At 40.3% G+C, this 21,790-nt stretch overlaps 1 protein-coding gene and 1 pseudogene across 1 annotated transcript; both read right to left on the reverse strand.

Moving 5' to 3' along the window:
- LOC104147629 (transient receptor potential cation channel subfamily M member 6-like) overlaps window positions 1-4,702 on the reverse strand; it is a 38,973-nt pseudogene extending 34,271 nt beyond the window's left edge.
- On the reverse strand, window positions 91-21,555 carry LOC138060922 (transient receptor potential cation channel subfamily M member 6-like). Its single transcript, XM_068926178.1, has 5 exons — window positions 20,579-21,555; window positions 18,663-18,837; window positions 17,603-17,726; window positions 8,454-8,594; window positions 91-5,792 (listed from the first exon to the last, which is right to left on the reverse strand). The coding sequence occupies exons 1-4, from the start codon at window positions 20,724-20,726 to the stop codon at window positions 8,478-8,480; spliced, it is 564 nt and encodes a 187-aa protein (XP_068782279.1). The 5' UTR covers window positions 20,727-21,555; the 3' UTR covers window positions 91-5,792; window positions 8,454-8,477.
- Between the last annotated feature and the right edge of the window lie 235 nt (window positions 21,556-21,790).

Raw genomic sequence — 21,790 nt, forward strand, 5'->3', positions numbered from 1 at the left:
AGTCACTCTTGCACACTGGGTCTTGGTTCCATCTTCACCAACACAGTGTATGTGAAGAGCATGAGAAAAGCCACGTACGCCATCTACAAAACACATGCTACATATTCCAGATGCACAGACAGCTGGAACAAAAAAACCCAACAGATTTCTGCAAACATATTAACAAGTATTTCACCTGAGAAAATGCACTCAAATTACTGGGACACTGTCACATTTTTGAGCCCAAAATCTTTCCTCCAGCTCTCCAAAGTATTTTTTTTTAGTGGGAAATACCCTTAAACATGATTTGAAAATTGGCACTTTAGTGCTGAAAGAACTGAAGCAGAGGATGAACTATTATCCCAAGCAGCATGCAGTGCACGTTCACCTGGGCCCTAACCCCACAATATCCAGAGCTGAGACAGAATATTATATCTGCGTGCCATTACTTGGATGTAAAGGCAGTACTAGGCTTTTATCCTAACCTTCTGTAGGAGCAAGTAACCATTCCCAAAGTTAAAGGGATGCACAGAAAATGTCAGGGAAGTGAAATTATAAATATGGAATCCAATTGCCATTTTTGATGTGTGCCTGATTAGAAGATGATGAAATAAGTACTCTGTTATAAAGATTCACATACAAAAAAAATATGGATAACTTCTTTATTATCTCCCACAAAACAAAACAAAAAAAGAAAAAACACACTTGATTGATTGATTGATTCTACATCCAGACCCTGACACTTATCTGAGTACCCTACTGAAGGTAGGGTACTCTGAGGTGCTGTTGAAGCCTAAGAAGAGCTGCAGTGGGCAAGCGGAAAAAACAGGTGATGCTAAAAGGAGTTTTGAGGGATGGAGGGGCGGAGGCCTGGGAACTACAAACAGCTAATAGCTGGGCAGGGCTGAGGGAACCAAACTACCTGATTTTGTTTTGTTTCAGGGCTGGCCAACTGCCTTGGCTAGTAGCAATGCTAAAATCTACTGCTAGTAGACAATCGCAGTATAGCATTTTTCTTGTGACATGGAGGCTTATTCCTAATACACAACATTTCCCTGGGTAACTGGGGGAAAACTGCAATTTATTCATCACCTTAGACTCAGAAATGTGTTAAAGAGAGAGAATTTGATACACAGAATCACCCTGATGTCTTAACACTGGATTCTCTGAGGTGAAGGGGAGAATTTGTCCTGTGAGCAAGTGCAAATTCCAGCCACAGTAGGTCAGTGGAATTTGACTGTGTGTGAAAAACATTCTATGTATGTGGCACACATACAGTGTTGAAATTTTCTATACTTTTTTCTACTGCATTTCATATCAGAGTATTTAAGAAGTAGTAGCTCAGCCTTATGTTTTAAACACCACGCTACATTAGATAAAATAGGAAGCTAAGCTTATTGCTGGCTCAGAAAGGAAGCACCCCTGTCTGAGGCAAGTCAGACAAACACTTACACACATTGCTTTGTTGCCTTCTACCAGGCTGCAGGGGGTCCCTGCTGCAAATAATTATAATTGGCCTTTCCCCTGTATCATAGCTGTTACCTAACCCCATAGAAAGCCTTTTTGAACTGACTATATTAGACAGGCACTGCAGGAGATAAGTGCTTCAAGCATTTTTCTGCATCAGAGAGAAAATACAGGTGTGGCATTGACAGGTCAGCCATGCTGCTGGGAATGTCCTCGAGAACTATCCGCTCGCTTTTATTTTATGCAAATTGAAAGTTAATGGAGAAGGTCCCAAGCAATCCACAACACTCATCTGCTGTAGGCAGAGCAAATAAGATTGCCTGACAGGTCTCACTGACAATCCTGCTTTCATTTCGTTAGAGCTTTATCTGCATTTACCCATTCAGATGCAAAACCTCTGTGTCCGCTGTCTGCCTCAGATCAAAAACTTTTGGAAATTTTCAGTGCAGAAAACGCCTTTGTGGAGAATGAGGGAAAAGATGGATATGTAAAACTCTGCTTAGCAGAAATCTCGAGGAATTCAGATCTTAAAAGGCCAAGATTTCACCTATGTTGGTGATTATCCACAGTCAGGTTTAAGAAGGACTTTTGTGCAACTACAGCTCCCTGCAGTTTTTTAGGTCTCAGTTCAGGTGATAAAAACCAAAGCCAGAGTCCTCCTCCTGTGCTTTAAGTGATGTCTCTATTAGGCTTAAGAAATGCAAAAGTAGAGATTCCCTTCTTTTGAACAAGGAGGGCAGGAGCTGGACCTCTGGAAGGGCTGTGACGTAATTTGGGACAACATATCTCAAGGAAAGACTAAGAGTGAAGGATGGCCATAGAGAGGAGGAGAGAGGCTGAGTGCTGAGACACAGAGTGTAGGCTGCTGGCCAAGCAGAACGGGAAGAAAAAGTGAGGTGGAGAGGCATGGGACACCATTCTCACTCTTGGATATCCTCAATTCTGGCGTTTCCCTACTTTGGAGTGCTTGACTGTGCAAACTAAATCAAGTTTTATGGATGCAATCTTGTGTATGATATGAAACCATTGTCAGATTATGCAGAATATAAGATTACATATGTATTTATCTGCATCTTCAACAGGCCTTGTGCCCTGTAATATCTGCATAACCACAGTTAATTATAACCTCATTACACTCCTGTAAGGTTGGGAAAGATTTTCTCAGTATTACAAATAGTGAAGAGACACCCAGGACAGATAAACTGACTTGTCCAAGATCACACAAGAAGTCTGCGTCTGAACCAGGGATTGAATCCCTATTTCTTGAGACACAAACCCCGACATTTCCAGCCGATTGCCCCTCCTCTCCCTTCAGAAATATACTGTGGTAAAGGGACAGACAGTGAGACACAAATGACTAGTCCCTGCAGACTGACCAGAGACAAGGCATCTTTAGTGCTGGGTGGGCTCTCATCCCCACAGTACCATGTGAACTGGTGGAAGTCTTGAGACTGAGACACGTGAGACATTTCTGCCTTGCTTTTAAACTCTAGCATCAAGATGGTGGGAGGCAGAAGAATACTTATAATATCCTAAAAGAGAAACATAAGACTTAGCAAATTAATTCGGTATTGATAGCATAGACCTGGGGCCAAAGCCAGCTATGCATGGTGCCAGCACAAACCCAGAGCAATTCCACTAACTTTGGAGGGAGCTGCTGGGGCAGGAAATTCCATATCACACTCCTACAGCCTCTGAAGAAGTGTGTTACTCTTGAGCGTTTTGTGGCTTTTGAGAGAGTTAGTGGTATCCGGGGATACTGCAGATAGATACTGCTCTCCACATCAGTAAGGCATTCTTCCCACCAGCAGCTCTGCCGGAGGAGCAGGTACTGCGGGGCAGCAGGTGTGAGTGGGGAGGGTGCCGAGAGAGTGAGAACAGCTAAAGAAAACTCAGGAGATGCATTCTCCTAATGTAACCCCCCCAGCTACTTTCTCAAAAAAATAAAATAAAATAAAACAGCAGCAGGAACCGTCCTCCCTTCCCCCATTTTCTTTTCTTCCCCAGACATGCATCAGTTTCAATCCATGCTGAAGCGTGTGTCTGAAGCTGCATTAAATCAGTTCATAACCAAGGAAACATCTATAAAGTATCTAAACAGCATCTAAATATTCAGGGATCAATAAAAGGGATCAATCAAAACTCAAAATCATTGGTGCAAAGAGATTGGTTTGAAAGCTCCATTCAGCTAACAACTGCAGTAAGTATGCCTTCTGCCATAATTTAGGGAGTATCTAAATATTTACTCCTAATCACAAGGTTTAGTGTGATCCTGGTTTCTGTTTTTGTGATTGGATAGTTTTTTCCCTAACCTCTTTCTGTGATCAAAATGGACTCTACAAAGGTCGGTGTATTTCCTTCAACAACAGACATGCCATCACTGTGGACAAGCATTGCAGGTAGTTGCAAAAGCCTCTCTTTTACACTGGCTCTTACACATCTCTTTAGGAGAGACTCCTCAATGACAATATGCCTTCCTTTAAAAGGATCTTTGGAGCTGCATGCAAAACAAGACAGCACATCTTATTGTACTCTGAATCTGAGGCATTGTGTTTATGAAAGCATACGATATGTCACTAAAAAGAAAAATCAGCAGAAAAGATTAAAACAAAATTACAAACTTGAAGAAAAAACTTCTTGGTCTATTTCATTTTTTATTCACTCAGATATTTCAGCATATCTTTTCTTTAGGTCTTATGCAGAGCAGGATTTAAGTTTGCTCATTACCATGTGCTACATGTTTGAAAATCCAACACAGATGTGCTGTATGTCTTTTTAACATGTTAAACTGGTAAGCAAAGCTGTAAGGGAAATTTCATTCTCCCACTTGACCATTTAGCAGATAGAGTGGTATGCATTTCTCATCTATATTTTAATTTTCAGATATGCAACTACCTAACATACTAACAGTTTTCCTTTAAATCTCGACCAGATTGTGCGCTAGTATACAACCTCGTTATATACTATGAATGGTGGGCAGCTGAAAGTATTTCTTTTTCACTCCATAGTCTGTGGCACCACTAATCTGACAAGCTCTTAGTGGATTAGAAAAATGTCTAACCGTTCTAAGCACTCCAAAACTTTATTAACTGAAGTGAAGGGAGAACTCATACTTTGAGTATTTCTTAAGCTCCTCTGAAGTGTCATCCACCATGTTGCTCTGTTTAGCTTCGTGTGCCACTGCCTGGTAGAATTTGCAAGCCACAACGGCCTTGACCATGGCTTCCTCTCCACGCTGCCAGAAGAACATTGCCATCTTCTGCCTTTTCATTAATACTGCCCAAACCAATAAATCATTATAGGGGTAAATAAAGCCAGATGACTCATAGTCTTCTGTGAAGTTTATAAACTCTTTTGACTTCTTCTTAGACTTATGGAAAGCAGTGGATCTTTCCTATTAATTTGTTTAAAGGACAGAAAATCTGAATGAACTGCTGAGGTTCAGATTCAGGTAATTAAAATTGCATGCAGATTTGAATTGCAAGTAGCAAACGGTTTGATCTTTATATACACATTTAATCATCAATGGTAGGAAGTTGCTTGCATCAGTGGAGGAAAAACACTCCTTTCTCAGTGATCTGTACCCTTGCCATTTACTACCTGCCCTTCCATAGCGCTGGGCAGACTCCCAGCCCCTTGAGAGCAGAGTATTAATCTTTTATTATTTTCTTGTAGTTAAGGACCTGGGAGTCCTGGTGGACAACAAGTTGACCATGAGCCAGCAGTGTGCCCTTGGGGCCAGGAAGGCCAAGGGTATCCTGGGCTGCATGAGGCAGAGTGTTGCCAGCAGGTCGAGGGAGGTGATCCTGCCCCTCTACTCAGCCCTGGGGAGGCCCCACCTGGAGTCCTGTGTCCAGTGCTGGGCTCCCCAGTACAAGAGAGACATGGAGCTCCTGGAGAGAGTCCAGCGGAGGGCTACAAAGATGATGAGGGGACTGGAGCATCTCTCCTATGAGGAAAGGCTGAGGGAGCTGGGCCTGTTCAGCCTGGAGAAGAGAAGACTGAGGGGGGATCTCATCAATGTGTACAAGTATCTGAAGGGAGGGTGTCCAGAGGCTGGGGCCAGACTCTTCTCCGTGGTGCCCAGCGCTAGGACGAGAGGCAACAGGCACAAACTGAAACACAGGAAGGTCCACCTGAGCATGAGGAAAATCTTCTTGACTGTGAGGGTGACTGAGCGCTGGCACAGGTTGCCCAGAGAGGTTGTGGAGTCTCCTTCCCTGGAGATATTCAAATGCCATCTAAACACAGTCCTGTGCAGTGTGCTCTAGAGGACCCTGCTTGAGCAGGGGGGTTGGACTAGATGATCTCCAGAGGTCCCTTCCAACCTCAACCGTTCTGTGATTCTGTGTCATGACAAGAGAGAAAAGCAATCATTAGATTGAAACATGCAACAGACTTGTGATAGTTAAAGGTGATTTTTAATATGTCTGCCACATTTGTAGTGTAAACTGGCTATACATTCATGTCTAGATATTTCCCCATTAAAGACAAAGCAAAAGTCTTATTGGTTTAAGTGAAGTACATCTCAGGTTGTCTCAGTGCTATAATGGGTTCAGTTTGGCTCAGACTAATTCCAATAAAGTCAATTAAATTCATTTAACTTTATGTTTTGTCTGGCAGATGAGAGTATGTGGGGATCTTTGATTTTTAGCAGTCTTTTAAACAAAATATTTTGTCATCCTTTTCCAGATAACTATATCTTTTCTTAGAAGGCTTACTGTAGCTACTTTAATAAGCAATCATGAGAAAACATCAGGAAAGTCAGAGAATTCCTATTATTGCTTCCAAATAAAAAGAGTTTTTACCCATGCTGTATGCTCAGAAATTTTGTTATGTTACATGTTCAGTGAATGAAAGCCCTTATCAACAAGTAGACGGATGTTTAAAAGTATCATGGGAGGAATCAGAGCTTGCATTCAACACTAAAATTGCAAGACCTGTACTTCTTGAACAGTGCACAGTAAAACACCTTTTCCACTGGAATTTAAATTGAATTATGATAAATAACAAGCCTGAATAGCATATGTCTAAAATAAATCTCTCAGCAAACTGATTAGCAGCATAATATGTCCAAAGTTGAGTCTAGAATAAGCAATTACATTATCTTGCATTTGTAAGGCTGTGCAGTTCTGAAGAACTGAGAATGCAAAGTATTTTCAGTAGATCCCATTCTGCTACCCATCTGATTATTCTGATGAAGGGAATGATGAGACAGGCTCGGAAAAAAACTGGAAAGCACTCTCTAGATCCAAAGGTACATCATAAAACACAAAGAGAGAAATGTAGATTAGGGATGAAGCTTGCCTGTATTTATCTCTGATTTCAATGGTGTTTGTGAAAACTGATGTTATTCAAAGACTAGTGAGTAACTATGGCTGGAGCTTATATCATCAAGGAAACAGTGGCCTGTATCCCATCTAAAATTAAAAAATATTTTTCTTAATCTCTAAAAGAAAATACTGATTCCCCAAATAGCATCCAACAATTAAAACAACAAAAGGGCTTGCATAACCAGAATGAAATCACCCAATCTGGAACGTTTTCTGAGTGCTTATCCTTACAAAAAGTGCCATAAGCGCTTTAAGAAACGGAAGTTCTCTGGACCTTTTGCTTACCATTTCTTCTGAAGGACAGCATGTCTAGCATCCCTGAGCATTTTGTTCAATATTGTCTCAGAAGGAAGAGCATTACTGGCTGAATCATTAACACCCATCACTGCAGTTCCTAGTTATATGGCAATATGGTTTCACTCATCCCTGTTCAGGTCGTACTTTATGAGGCCACAGTGAAGAGTGTTACAGCAGCTCAAATATCACTTTTTAGGCATTGTAATAAGTCAGTGACACACAGGAAGCTCTATCTCAGTGTTTCTATTCACTCCAAGTCATAGTTTTCATTTTTTTCTTCCCATTTCCCCTAATTACCCTTGGATTTTTCTGCCAGTCATGAAAGCAGGACACAAGGATGAGAGTATTTTTTCTTTTACACATTGAAGTATTGTAATCAAAGTCCAGTTCTACTCTGAAAACTGGGGAGAGAAAATAGAATGCTCTTCTGCAGTAAATCTGCTCCTTTTGTGACATTAGGATTAATATCTGATTAATTTATTGAGAAGTTCATGCTGTTTTCAAGTTATTGGCTTTGGAAAATCAGAAGGAGAAAACAAGGAAGCCAGTATGTTTGCATGCTGTTGCTCTGAGGTGATGCTAACAATATGCACAGGTGATGCTAACACCTGTTTGCAAAGGTGATGCTAACAATATGCACGTACCACACAAGGCAGTGCCATACAGTGAACCACCTTCAGCATCCAGAAGGTGCAAAACAGCATGTACGGAGAAGTGCAATTCCTTGCCTGCACAGAGTCACTGCGCTAGGAGTGCAGACTGGCATAACCAGCAGGAGACCTCCTGGGCGATGACCAGTGCTTTTAGGAAACAGTCAGGCAAATGCAGTTCATGAGCCCAGGCAAGACGATGCACCGCTATCGCTGAACAGCTTCTAAAAGGTAAAATATTTGCTCAAAACGTGGGTAAAGAATCTCCAGTGTCTTTTCACTGTGCCATGCAGAAATCCTCTAATAGTCTAGTTCAATGTCTACTAAATTAAATGACTTTTCTGTGACTTGGTTCAAGTGCTAAGAGCAGAAACAGGCCTCACAACAGTGGAAATGGTGGTTGGTACAGCCTTGAAGGTTTTTATTGATGAATGCCAGAGAAAAGAATGCAACCTGTCTATCAGACACAAAGGGGAGTCTGATGAACTAATAATAGTTAATTTAACGGTCACCAATGGTTTTGGGGGGGGGGGGTAGTTTGGGAGGGATTTGTCCATTTTATCTGCAAAGTTATCACAGCTGACTAAGAGATCCACAAAACAGACTAAGCATGGAATACATTTAACCAACACTTTTCAGTTAAATCACAATGATAACCTGAGCTATTTTTAGGTGTCACATTTTGGCTTTCCTTGGTGACCAGCAGTAGCCATTTTGCAGATGTTACCTTGTGTTTTCTGTAGAGATTGTTCTACAGGATTCTGAAATGTTTCCTTGTGTAGCTACTCTGGTAAGCTCCGCCAAGGAGGTACTCTATCACCAGCCCAATATCAATCAGGGATATCTTGCAATCCAAGGGAAGGGTACTCTGAAACACCAAATGTCACAAGATTTTGTGATGCTATTTCATGCAACATCCAACCATGCCAGCATTTGGCAGTGCTGTTCAAATGTTCACAAGACTTTTCACACAGTGAAAGAAGACAGGGCAACCTGCTCTAGGCGACCCTGCTTGAACAGGGGGGTTGGACTAGATGATCTCTAAAGGTCCCTTCTAACATCAACCATTCTGTGATTCTGTGAAGACCAGCTGCATTCAACAGTGAGGGCAATGATCTATCAATAAAATCACCAACAGCCAGGCAGATTGAAGAGTCTTGTTTCTTCGATAACAAGAGAAACCTGGCATGGTATGACTTGCTCATTAAGCAAGTTCATTACCTAGTCATAAATGAAGGAGAAGTGTATGAAACATATTTATATGTTTTATAATTCCTGGAGACTGGTGATCTCTTGTACAGGCTCCACACTGTCACGATAACTAGGACAGCATCTGCACTTACATTAGCCAGACCTTCTGAGCCTCTCACCACTTCTGTTTAAAAACACCATTGCTTCCCAGTTTCTCTCTGCTGTCAATCCAGGACACGAGGTTTGGGGCAAATTCTCTGATGAACAGATTATCTTCCATGCAAATGCTAAAAGATTTTCAGTAAAATCTTAAACTGTAACTCTTGGAAGTGAAAAATGGGCCTGGGCATAGACAGGACCAGAGGTGTTATGTATTCCCAGCAGTCTATGCCTTTCAAACTGTGAAAAGACATTTTCTTCATTAGCCAGAGCTTTTTTCAATAGAATTTAGTGACAGCCCTCAGTTCAGCCAACTAGCGCAGTCCAGCCCAGGGGAATGAGAGGCATTAGCATGCTCTGAAAGCTCTGTGGCAAAAACTGATCTTGCAGGAGACAGCTTGCCAGCTCTGGCATTGAGAATTAAGCAAGTATTTTGGCCTACCTATATTCGTAGATACTTCTCTGCACTAAAAAATATACTTTATGGTATCGGGGTAGACTGCCGTGTATCTCCACCCAAATCCAAAGCAGCAGCAGGAGCAAAACTGGTCATAGTAATGGAGGTTATGTCCTAAAATCCAGGCTCACAATTCTCTGGTGAGTGTCCTAATCACTGTATTATCATATAAAAAGACTGTGACTACACAACCTGTGCACAAACCACTCACACATACTTACAGAAGCTCAGGTGTGAAAGTCTTTTCAACATTTAGACCCATCTGCAGGTCCCAAGTGAGTTTAGCTTAGCCACTGGAGTAGAAAATTTTAAAAATATGCACCCACATTCCACCTAAATTCCACTATTCCATTTCAAGTGCCCCTTTAGATCACACACTGAGATCTCCTAGAATGTCCCAAGAGGTAACCAGGCCAGGCGTTTTAGGAGAAGGATCATATCAAGGAGCCCATCACTTCAGTTTGAGTGAGAAAGACAGAATTCTCAGCCTGGAAAAGCTGAATGTATTTTCAACACAGAGATCTTCCAAGTCCATCACATAAATTAGATCTCAGATATGCCCATCAGTACAGGATAGCACAGAAAATAGCTTGCCATGGAGACCAGAATACCCTTACACCTATCCACAGCAGCATCAGAGAGATTGGCATTAAGGTCACCCACAATATGAAAACCATACCAGAAATGCCAGTACTTCATAGTAGACAATTCTGTAGACAGTCAGATTTGCCATTTTATTTTATATCAACATTCATACCCTGGGAAGAATTAGCCAATTAATCTAGTTTTGGATCTAGGCATCTCCTACAGTGGAGACTAAATGCAAAAAGAATAGCTCATCCCTTCTTGGGTAAGCAATGCTGGGAGTTGCAACAGATAACGGAAATATGAAACAAATTAACTGCATAGCTAAATAACAAGGCTGCCCGTAAACTCTTACCTCAGCCAATGCTCCATGCAGTAGTCATTCACTGCCACCTTCTGTTCTCCCAGGCATTGCAGCACACAAAAAGAATACTGCATCTTGTCACAGTATCTTTCTGCTACTGCTTAACAAGGAAAGACTTTTTTAGCTTTGGGGAAAAAAAGAAAAACCTTAAAGCAATGAGCATAATTACTGCTCTAATTCACTAAGCCCTTTGTACAATCACTGCATAATGTCACTTTGGTAACTTAAGAAAGAGACAGTATCATCTATACGAACTGCCTGGCTTTCAAATTAAGGTATGGGGCCCTTGGGAGCATTCAGTGGTAGTATGTTAGTTAATTGCTTGGGGGGATTAGTGGGATGAAGATGAACCACCAAATACAGGAATGTAGTAATGAACCCATCACTTCTATTCCTAAACACTCTCCAGTATCATCTAATAGCAGTGTGCTGCTGGACACTGAAGTTTTAAGCATCATTCTTTGCTCCCCAGCCTTTCCTATGTATATTACCTGTTTCACATCTCGAACTAGGTGATGGAGCAGTAGATTTGATGGTCCTTGTTTCTGTGATGTGAAAAGAGTAAATAAACATGTCTCTACATTTGAAAATCAAGACTGTGAAAGAAAGCTAAAAGAACTTCAGGATAAGCTTCTGCTATTCAAGCTCCCCCCACAAATCTCTTCAGAAGCATTTAAACACCAATGTGCAACATTTCATTTATCTTAAACCTGGACATATTTTTAAAAGAATTTGATATCACCTTGGTTAAACAGCAGATCATTTTCAGCAAGATAAGCATATGTCAGAAATCAAATTAAATTCAGAATATATTTCTCATTAGATTCATTTGTGTATTCAGTCTGGTTCAGGTCAATGAATTCAAAAATAAAAAGCTAGGACAACAATCCAAAAATCCAACTTTACAATCAAAAGTGATCAAAAAATGTTCATTTTAAATTTTTTTCAAAAGCTCTTCTTTAAAATGTGGGAAAAAGATTAGAAAAATATTACCTTATTTTGGAAATAAATAAAACTTTCCTGAACAGTTAGGGATCTCTCTATCACAATGATCTGCCTTTAGGTATGTTTAAAGTGTACAGTCCAAAAGAAAAATATGCTGAGGGAAGCATTTGTGTAAAAAGAGAGGGAGAGAAAAACTGACTCTCCATAAACCCAACATCTGTAAAGACTTATACAAATCCAACTTTACAGCCAGTCTCCAATAATACATTTCCAACTCTTGAATTCACTTCAGAAGCTAATGCATGATAATGGGGGGGAAAAAAACTTTCTTTTTTGACATATGACAAAAACCATTTCAAGGTACCATATTTCAAGATCTTTCTATAGAACATGAAGTTCTTTAATGTAGATTTCTTTTCAAATATGAGAAAGGATCTGTGTTAGGGTAAACTCTCTGAAAGTCACTGCAAAGGAGTTCTACCTATGACAGTATCATAATTGGGGCAGCACTCTAGTTGTAGTACTCGCATAGAGCTCAACAGGATTTCTCAATGCAAAACAGCAAAGGAGTTGGGAACATGATGAACAGCAAAAGAATAGAAGATTTCTACAGAACACTCATGCACAGAAAATGCAGCTGGGTGTGAAAAATGAGAATCTTGGCATACAAACAGGGCAGGTATCAGCACTAACTTGGTATGCGAAGTTGGTCCTTCATGTATTTATTAATGTTTTGTGGATTTTTGCAATATTAACAGATGATCAGTAAACATTACAGAAGTGTCACATGTCAAAAGAAAGCCTGTGCAATGCCTCTGAATTATTGGTGTTTCTTTCAGAAATATCTCAAGTGACCCTTCGTGGATTAAATTTCCTTGAGCAGTCATTCCTTGGGCTGGCAGTGTGTCTAAAGAGGTTTAGACAGCCATCTGATAACTACTGGAATGACATTCTTTGTTGAAAAGTCCATTTGAGACTGAGCTGACATTTAAGCAGAAACATGGTAACAGCTGATTACCATCTGAATTTTTAGGACCAGAGTTCTAAAAAAAAAAAATGCCCACAATCGGTATATAACCATGCATGTTTCCTTGAAATACTTAAATACATAACAAAAAATACTAAGACAGCATGAACAATCACTTACAGATTGCTGCTGAAATAGCTGTTTCAAAATTTGAACACATGGCCACAATAACCATGCAGATACATGTGATAACCATGCAGAAACTGTAGACCTTTACAATTGTACAGGGGTAGGGGGCTTTACTCCTCTTTAATTAAGAATGCAACTAAGCCAAAAGAGAGCTTTAGAATTGTACTTGTGTCTTTTTTTTTTTTTTTTTTGCTTGGAGAAGCAATGACAGATGTAAGAGTTGTTTATTATGAGCTCTTTACATCTTACTTGAAGGGGAGAACACATTCATTATTTGATGATGGCATTTTCATTCAAACTGATGCTAAACAATTGCACTGAAATAGATACGAACTGGTACAAAGATCTTTTTCGAGCACATCAGAAGCAGAGGAGGGGAGCAGTGGGACTGCCAGCAAATCTGTAAGGCCAAAAGATGATCAAGGTATAAAAGAAATACTCAAGGAGATAAGGCTATTGCAGAAACCATAAATTAATTCTTTGCCTCACTGCTCACTACAGAATATGTTAGGAAAGTTCCTACATCAAAGCTGTTCTTTATGGCATACAAATCTGAGGAACTGTGTCAAATTGAAGTGTCAGTAGAAAAGATTTCAGAAGTCATCAACAAAGTGGTAGCTAATTGTCGGGACTAGGTGGTATTCACCTAAGAGTTCCCAGGGAACTGAAGCGTAGCTGAAATCGGCCTTTCTGCCAGCAGACTGCAAAACAGTAAAAAGTATGCCAATTTTTAAAAAGGACAGAGGTACACAATTTGTTCAGGTACCGTGTATCAATACAGTCAGAATTTTGTATGAACAAATGTAATGAAACTATGATAAGGAATAGCACTAATAGGGACATGGCTAAATATGATACAGTAAGGAGAAGCAATGCAAATAATTTGTAGAGTGAAATCATAAAGCTACTGGAGATTTTTCAGGGAGCCAATGAGGATAAGGCTGTCTGATTGATAGAGTACTTTTGTAGCCACCAAAATACTTTTGATAACAGCTTTCCTGAAGAACTTGTAAAGGAATTCTACTGCCACAAGATGAACATCCTCTTGTTGATTAATAAGTGATCAAATGATAGGAAAAAAATAGTAATAGGTGGTGGGAGCCCAAGAAAATCCCACAGGTTGCATACTGATTTGACAATATTTGCTGATGATACAAAAATATTCATAGTAATTAAACTGATTGTCATGAAGAGCTGCAGAAGAATCTCAGAATACAGACTAACCAGCCAAAAAAAGAAGGTGAAACTCCACACTGGTAAATGTGAAATAATGTGCATTGGAGAAACAACCCTGCCTGCACAATGCCAGTCTTGAAATTAATTCAGAAAAGGTGTTAGTGGACCTATCTTCTGAAAGTATGGATACAAGTTCAATACAAGTCAAAAAGACATATAGAATATTAGGGTTTCTTTTTAGATGACTACAGAGTAACGTATAAGATATTAGTACATCACTAAATAATTCAATGGAGAACCTGACATCTTGACTACTGGGTGCAGTGTTGGTCAGCCTATCCCAAAAAAGGACTTAAAGATCTGGGAAAAAGTACACAAAAGAGCAGCAAAGATTGCCAGAGATAAGGAGAAACAAAACAGATTATCAGCTTGGAAAAGCAAAGAGCGAAGGGGCACTATGAAACAGTTCTCTAAAATCATTAGTGTCACAGTGGTGGGAAATGGGAAACTGTCATTCATTATTTCTGGCACTACAAGAACCAGAAGCATCAAATGAAAATATCAGATAGCAAAAAAAGCCACCAAAATTTAACATTCTCATTTAAGAGCTCAGCTTTCGCTCTTCACTTTTTCATCAGTTATATTAATTCACCACTCAAAGTAGGTTCCACCTGCCTCTATAGCACCTACACTTTTCATGCAAACGGCTAGCAAAGGAAGGATGTAAATCCACAGGCCTTGCCAAAATATATCTTCAGTGATTAAAAAAAGGCAAAAGCTCAATACTTCTGACTAACTCTAATAGTATAGACATTTGGACAGTAATGAATAGAGAGTGTCCCCTTTCTTTAATATCTTACACAGACTGTGCTTTAATAAAAGTTTATCTACAGTTGACAGTACAACAGCCAAATTGTCAGAGACAAATGTAAATAAAAAAATTTACATGCTATAAACCAGCTAGTGAAAGTAGACATTGAGAAAAATATATTCTCTTTATAGAGTCAAAACATAATAGCATATTGTAATATGTTTCTTAAAGGCAAAAATATGCATGCATTTTGAAGTATATCCTTCTCATATTTCATAAAAACAAAAGTCTATGTTACAGAAATATTATTAAGGTTATGAGGTCAAGGACTCACAAGCTATCAGCTAATTCATCATCATGAATAACAGTACAATTATTCATTGCACAATCATATACTGTGTTTCTCCACCAGGCTCAGCCACATCCAGTTCACAGAGTAAATAATGTTCACTTAACAGGCAGCTGTTTAGCATTTCGTTCCAGCCTTATTGTTCTCGGCTTGGCACATCCCTTATCTTTCACACACCATTCAAATCCTGAAAATGAAATTGGTAATTCCCTTCTGGGCTTTTCAGGGGGCACTCAACATCATTTGTTTTTACTGGATTTCTGTGTGAGAATATGCTGTTATCATCTCCACTTCACAGATAGTGAGCTGAGCCCAGAAAGGTAATAACAAAAGTATCCATTAATCCATGGATGCTCAACTGTAGACATCTCAGGCATAATTTTCCACATATTTAGCCTTAGACACCACAAGAAAATATGGATTGGTGATCAATAAATTCAACTCTCTTTTTCAGTCAAACCACCAGCTAAGGTCACACAGCAAAAAATTATATCCACTTCCCATCATCCAAAATGTAGACTGTAAAGAAAAAAAGGGACTCATGAGGACTGGCAAAATCAAATTTGTAATTCTTGGAAGAGGAAAATTAAGAAGATTTACTTCTAGGAGCCTCAGATATCATTTTTGAAGAAAATATTTACTTTCCTAAAAAATGGGAATAACATTTGTCGAGAGATATAGAGTTTTGTATTTATCATCTATAAAAATCATATTATGCATATACAAAAAATAACATCACAATTTTAATTCTATCTTTTTTTACCTGGCAACTCCACAGAGGATTCAGTATTGTTCTAGTGATTTCTATATTGTCTAGAGCTAGGAAAACAGAGGCAGCACATTTATTCCTTTGGAGAAAAGAGTGCTCTGTGTTACAGTGAAATATCTTTGACCAGCAATGAGTGCTAGAACAGGCTTGAGGGATATATATCCAGAAGGACCAGTGAAACTATTTGGAAAAGCCAGCAGAGAAAATGATAGGACTGGATAAACAACTGTGTTTGAATTTTCATGTGATGCTCACTGTTGTTGAACACTGCAATTTTAAGAATAGTGTCTCTCCAAAATCAAAGATGATTAAGCCAAGACTGAATCCAAGCACCAAACTGCTCCTCAATTAAAGCCCGACAAATGCAAATCATGGAAAATTAGTCATCACAATAAAATACAAAGCCACTGTGAAAAATAAAATATACCATCCAATGTTGTCCATAAACCAATATGTTTCTTGGCAATATCTAGTCAGTTCCAGGCTAACGCCAAATCTAGCTGATCTGAAGCAGACATATTTGCACCTCGGAAACAAGCAAAGCATCTAATAGCTTTCATACATTAATGTTATTCCTTTGCTTTGAATGGGTAAGCCAAGGGAGCTATATGTCAGATGAAAACAGGTCATATTCTCAGATAAGTACCTTTCAGGAGTGCAGTCATAATTGCCAAATCAATGTCCTGCTATTCCTCAGACTCTGCATCAAATATGGTTATCTGTTAGAATTGTAAAAGTACATTATTTGAGGTGGGGCAGAAAAGCTTGAGGTTATTTATTCTTGGTAAGGGTTGTGGTAGATTAAATCACACAGATCTCAGCACAAACACTGGCAAAGGACCCATACCTGAATAATTTACTTTGTTTCAGTAAGAAATTATATCATTTTGCTTTTTAATATAACAGCAACCCAGGCAAACTGACATCAACCTACTGCGTAATAACATGAGCTTATTTCCTTTTGCTTAGTTTTCAAAGCTGGGAAATGTAAAAATGCAACATGACTGATATCTACTCAGTTTTCAACTAGAAAACAATCTTAGACACTCAAATATAATAAAACATACAGAAAAACATAAAAATATTAAAATTTATTATATCATTTCCATTTTAGTGTCCATTGCTACAATTGTCATGACTTTCGTAAGAAATACTCAGTACCCCCAAATGAGTACCTGAGCCATTAAACATGCCAGCGCATTTCAAAAACCTTGATACCCTAGAGACGCATTCTAGCAAAATTCTGAGTAGAAGAATGGATGGATGCATTTCTAAATTACAAAGAAGATCCTAGCAGAGAAGGAAAAAAAAAGTAAGAATCACTTGATCTTTACCACGAAAACAAAGATGTCAGGCCTTTTGCCAAAGCACAAAGGCTGTAATTTCATAAGCAACCACTGAGACTTGAGAAGTCACAGAATCACAGAATGGTTGAGGTTGGAAGGGACCTCTGGAGATCACCTAGTCCAACCCCCCTGCTCAAGCAGGGTCACTTAGAGCACATTGCCCAGGATCATGTCCAGGCGGGTTTTGAATATCTCCAGGGAAGGAGACTCCACAACTGAAGTCAACTAAATAGCTTTTGTGGAACTACCTAATATACACCTTAGTAGAACAAAGGATACACAAATCAGTTACTGGTGATTTAAAAAAAAAAATGGAAGACTCATTTCATGTTGCCTTTTCAGGAGTTTTGACCAAACGCACTGAGCTTCCTTTCCCCTGTGGTACATGACATGTACTGAAACCAGTAGAAATGCACAGAAGAGCACAGACACCCTCTTGTCATCTTTATATTAGAGATAATGCTATTGGCTTTGCAACCACTGAGCTCAAGCCAGCCCATCACAGAAAGAGCAAAAAGGGTAACAGCGAACGAAGACGTCATAAAATCAGTGCGCGAGCCCTACTCACAGATTCCGTGTGTTCCATGCACTCCATCAAAGTTTGACATAGGTGGCTGGACTGTTTCTGTCCCAAATTAAAGGTGTTTTGAATCATTACTAAAACCTCCTCCTTCACTTGAGGGCTCAGCTCCCTGAAGAATAGACATAAAAGCAAGAAAAAGTATATTTTTGGCTACTTCATCCCATCCCAAATGATACCTCAGCAATAAAAGAAACTTGTGCTAAGCAGAGACACTTGAGAAACCTCTTTTACTTTCACTTCTCTGTTGACTTATCCTCCCTTCTTTCAACAAAACAGAGCAAAGGCATCACAACATAAATTATTATTTACATAGACATTACTTCTGACCACACACACCATTAGAAACACAAGAAATGAAAAAGTTAAGAGTTTTTAAAGGATTGCTTATGAATATGCAGCTAAAAACCATTAAAAGTTTTGTAACATTTTTCTGTCTTTCAATATCCCAGCATCAGCAGCTGAGCAAAGGCTCTGGGGAGCTGAGGCTGCACTGGAGGTGGCAGAAGGAATTACAGCTAGATGGGATGACAAATATGGGGCATATTGGGATATATGGGAAAGATACTGGGACCTAAACCAAGGCTAGGGAACATTGGTCCTCTTCCTACCCAAAACTGAGGCACCCACAGCCAATAATCTCAGCCCTAGTCTCGAAAGCTTTGTGTAACCCAAACCCAAGCCCACTTTTACAATCCTGACAAGAGGGATGAAGGGATAGGGTCAAAAGCAAAGCAGGTATCTGGGGTCCCAACACCATCCCTAGCCAGAGGCTAGAAACACTGAAATAACTCAGAATAGCTAGATGTAGTTTCAAAGTTTTCCTCTTCAGAAAAGTCTTGGTAATTTTGGCAGAATACTTTTTTTAACCCTGGGTTGAGGTGGGGAAGGCAGAAGTACTGTTCTCACTTCAGAGAAGTAAAAGTCAGCAAAAGCCCATGGCGAGGTCATTATTAGAGGCAGTAATCTCTTATCTCTCTGATTTGAAGATAGGCATTTTCAGGTCCCTCCCAATATTACAAACGAAGCAGGAGGTGCCACTACTCACCCCGTATCACTCATATGTCTGTGGGTAAAAGCCAGGATATCTGCAGCTCTGCCAGTGCCCTCACAGACCACCATGGGGACAGCTGGACTGGCCTTCGTGTACTCCCAGACCATTAGGATCACACTGGGGCTTCCTTCTACCACCAATCCAACTACAGGTACACCTTGGCCCATTCCTATTTCAAAACACACTTAACCAGTTACAAACAGGTCTCGGTTACAAAAAAAAAAAAAAAAAAACACATCAGAATCACAGAATGGTTGAGGTTGGAAGGGACCTCTGGAGATCATCTAGTCCAACCCCCCTGCTCAAGCAGGGTCCTCTAGAGCATATTGCCCAGGATCACATCTAGAGGGCTTTTGAATATCTCCAGGGAAGGAGACTCCACTACCTCTCTGGGCAACCTGTGCCAGGGCTCTGTCACCCTCACAGGAAAGAAGTTTCTCCTCATGTTCAGATGGACCTTCCTGCGTTTCAGTTTGTGCCCGTTGCCTCTCGTCCTGTCTCTGGGCACCACGGAGAAGAGTCTGACCCCAGCCTCTTGACACCCTCCCTTCAGATACTTGTACACATTGAGCAGATCCCCCCTCAGTCTTCTCTTCTCCAGGCTGAACAGGCCCAGCTCCCTCAGCCTTTCCTCATAGGAGAGGTGCTCCGGTCCCCTCATCATCTTTGTAGCCCTCCGCTGGACTCTCTCCAGGAGCTCCATGTCTCTCTTGTACTGGGGAGCCCAGCACTGGACACAGGACATGTTCAAATGGCTTTGAACAAGTCAATTTTTAAAGAAAAATTTTGTTTCATTTGTAGTTTTAGCTTATAGAAAGTTTTAAGATCATTCCTTCATCAAAAAGGATTAAATTCATTTAATAATGAATATGCTATGCACTGCTTTTCAGCACATCATTCACATGAGGGTTTTCAAAACAAGGGGATTTTCTATATAATACAATCCTCCCATGAGCTTCATGTCATCTCCTGATTGATCTTACTGCTTTCAGGATGGCACAAAGCATAACCAAGCACCCTAGGTCATTTGTCAGGTGTAAATGCAAATCCTCTCTGATGTACAAGATAGTCTCCTTTAAGGCCACATGACTGAATACAAGCTAAAGAAATAAGATTTTTTCAGTTCCTTGGCTTACTAACCACTTCAGCTTTTGCGAGTAGTCTAGGGAGTTTCAGAAATTTTGAAATTTTGAATGCCTCCATGAGCAGAGATCACTAGCTTTGGCAATTCCATCTGCCATTCTTTAACTATCAGGTGCAACAGCTGGTCCAAATTGCTATCATAAGAGAGTCTAATATACTGGAAGAAATAATCATGGGTAAAATAAATATCCTTTAAATACTCCAAGTGAAGAAAATGAAATATCTGAGAAAGTTCTCAGCTCTAATGCCTTAAAGATTTTGTGAAACATTAGAACTTTCACAAAGAAACACATTAATGTTATAGCATAAAAATGTATCAGTGAGCAATACAGAGAGCAAGTCAGGCTGTTCTTAATCTCAATGAAGCTCAACATAAAAATATTGTAATACACACTCAAATTAGAGTTATTTGTACATTGCCCTGTTCTTTCAGGAATAACAATCCAATATTCACCCAATCTCACTTTTTGCCTTTCTTACACAAAAATTAAAAAAAGTAGGACATATTACCCAGCACCCATTAAAAATCAAATTACACCCAAACCTTGGTGTGGTTAAGTACGATCTCCATCTTGGAAATTGATCATCCCAAATGCATCAGTTGGACTTGTCTTTGTGTGCTTTTGCACAGACCATTCTTCATCATCTCTCTGCAGGGCAGCCTGATAGACTGGCCAGCTACAGTCTACTCCTGGGTGATCTCCAATCAGCCGTCCACAGCAACATCTCACATTAAAAATAAATAAATGATTTTATACCATACGCACTTGCACACAACTGTAGGATCTTGATCAGAATAGCCCAAATAGTTGTCCTACAAAGATGGATTTTGTAGCTTTCTGACACTAGATATAATAAAAATAAATTCAGATTTAAAAAACTCAGCAATGGCAAAATAACATTGAATAAAATCATAAATGTGTTTTGTTGGATATATGATTTCTTTATACCTGGGGAACACTAATAACAGTTTGACAGTCCCATGAAGTAATTCTGATCTGAGCAATGCAGCTCAGATTTATTTGGCTCATATGTGAGGTTTAAGAAGAATATTTTGGGACATTAAGACACTTCTGTGGTCATGATCACAGGTTATTCTAGGTACTGAAGATGATCTTGGAGTTACAGCCATTAACCAGGAGGAAAGAAGTAACCTTAAGTCTAGAGAGAAATTAAGGGTGACCTTTATACTAACTCTTGGACACCAGCAAAGTGAATATACATAATAAATTGAAGTGCAACATTAATGGAAATTTAGCAGAAGCTCAGTTATCGTTAAAAGCTTGCAACCAGATGAATAGCCTGGGCTCCAAATTCAATCAGTATTACTGTTACACAGGCTCCAACAAGCTTTGGCCTGTTTTAGAGTCATGGAAGGTTTGGTTTAGGGGAGAAGTTAGGAAAATGGGTTTTACTGAACAATGGGCATGAGGTGCCAGTCACCCTGTCCTCTCTGTGACCCCGGTTAGCCCGCAGGAATCCCCCACTGCCGCAATCGAAGATCATTGGCGGAGGGCTACGTGTGCCCTAGCAGCCCGTACCGGTCAGTCAGGCAGAACGTTCCAGAAGGAAGGCGAGTCTACACGGCCGTCTGCAAACAGGTCCGCAGTATCATTAGGGATCGAAACCGGACCACTAAGAGCAGGGGTCTAGACAAATCTGACCAGTCGCTTGCCTGCGGTCCCAAAGCGGGACAGGGATAAAAGGGGCACACGCGAGCCCAGCAGCGGCTTTTGCAGTGGCAGTGGACAGAAGAGAGCTGAATTCACTGAAGAAGTGGCGGTGGCGGCAAAGAAGCAGCTGCCGAGAGCTGAAGCCACTGAAGCGGCTGGGGAAGCAGCAGCCTCGGCGGCCTGTTTCAAGGCTCCAAGACGCCAGGCAGCCTTGTCCAAGGCTCTCTTCCCGCCGCCCCGCCCCGCCCCGCCCCGCCCCGCCGAGGGAAGCTCTCCGGCCCGGCAGGCTGCGGGCAGCCAGCGCCG

Source organism: Struthio camelus, chromosome W, assembly GCF_040807025.1.
Source record: "Struthio camelus isolate bStrCam1 chromosome W, bStrCam1.hap1, whole genome shotgun sequence".
NCBI classification, from domain to species: Eukaryota; Metazoa; Chordata; class Aves; order Struthioniformes; family Struthionidae; genus Struthio; species Struthio camelus.

Coding starts and splice junctions, on each gene's coding strand:
- LOC138060922 (XM_068926178.1), bottom strand. CDS start 20,726: ATGATTTTATTCAATGTTATTTTGCCATTGCTGAGTTTTTTAAATCTG. Junction 17,727..18,662: donor AGACATATGAGTGATACGGG/GTGAGTAGTGGC, acceptor TCTATTCTTCAG/GGAGCTGAGCCCTCAAGTGA. Junction 8,595..17,602: donor GCATGGAACACACGGAATCT/GTGAGTAGGGCT, acceptor TTGGTGTTTCAG/AGTACCCTTCCCTTGGATTG.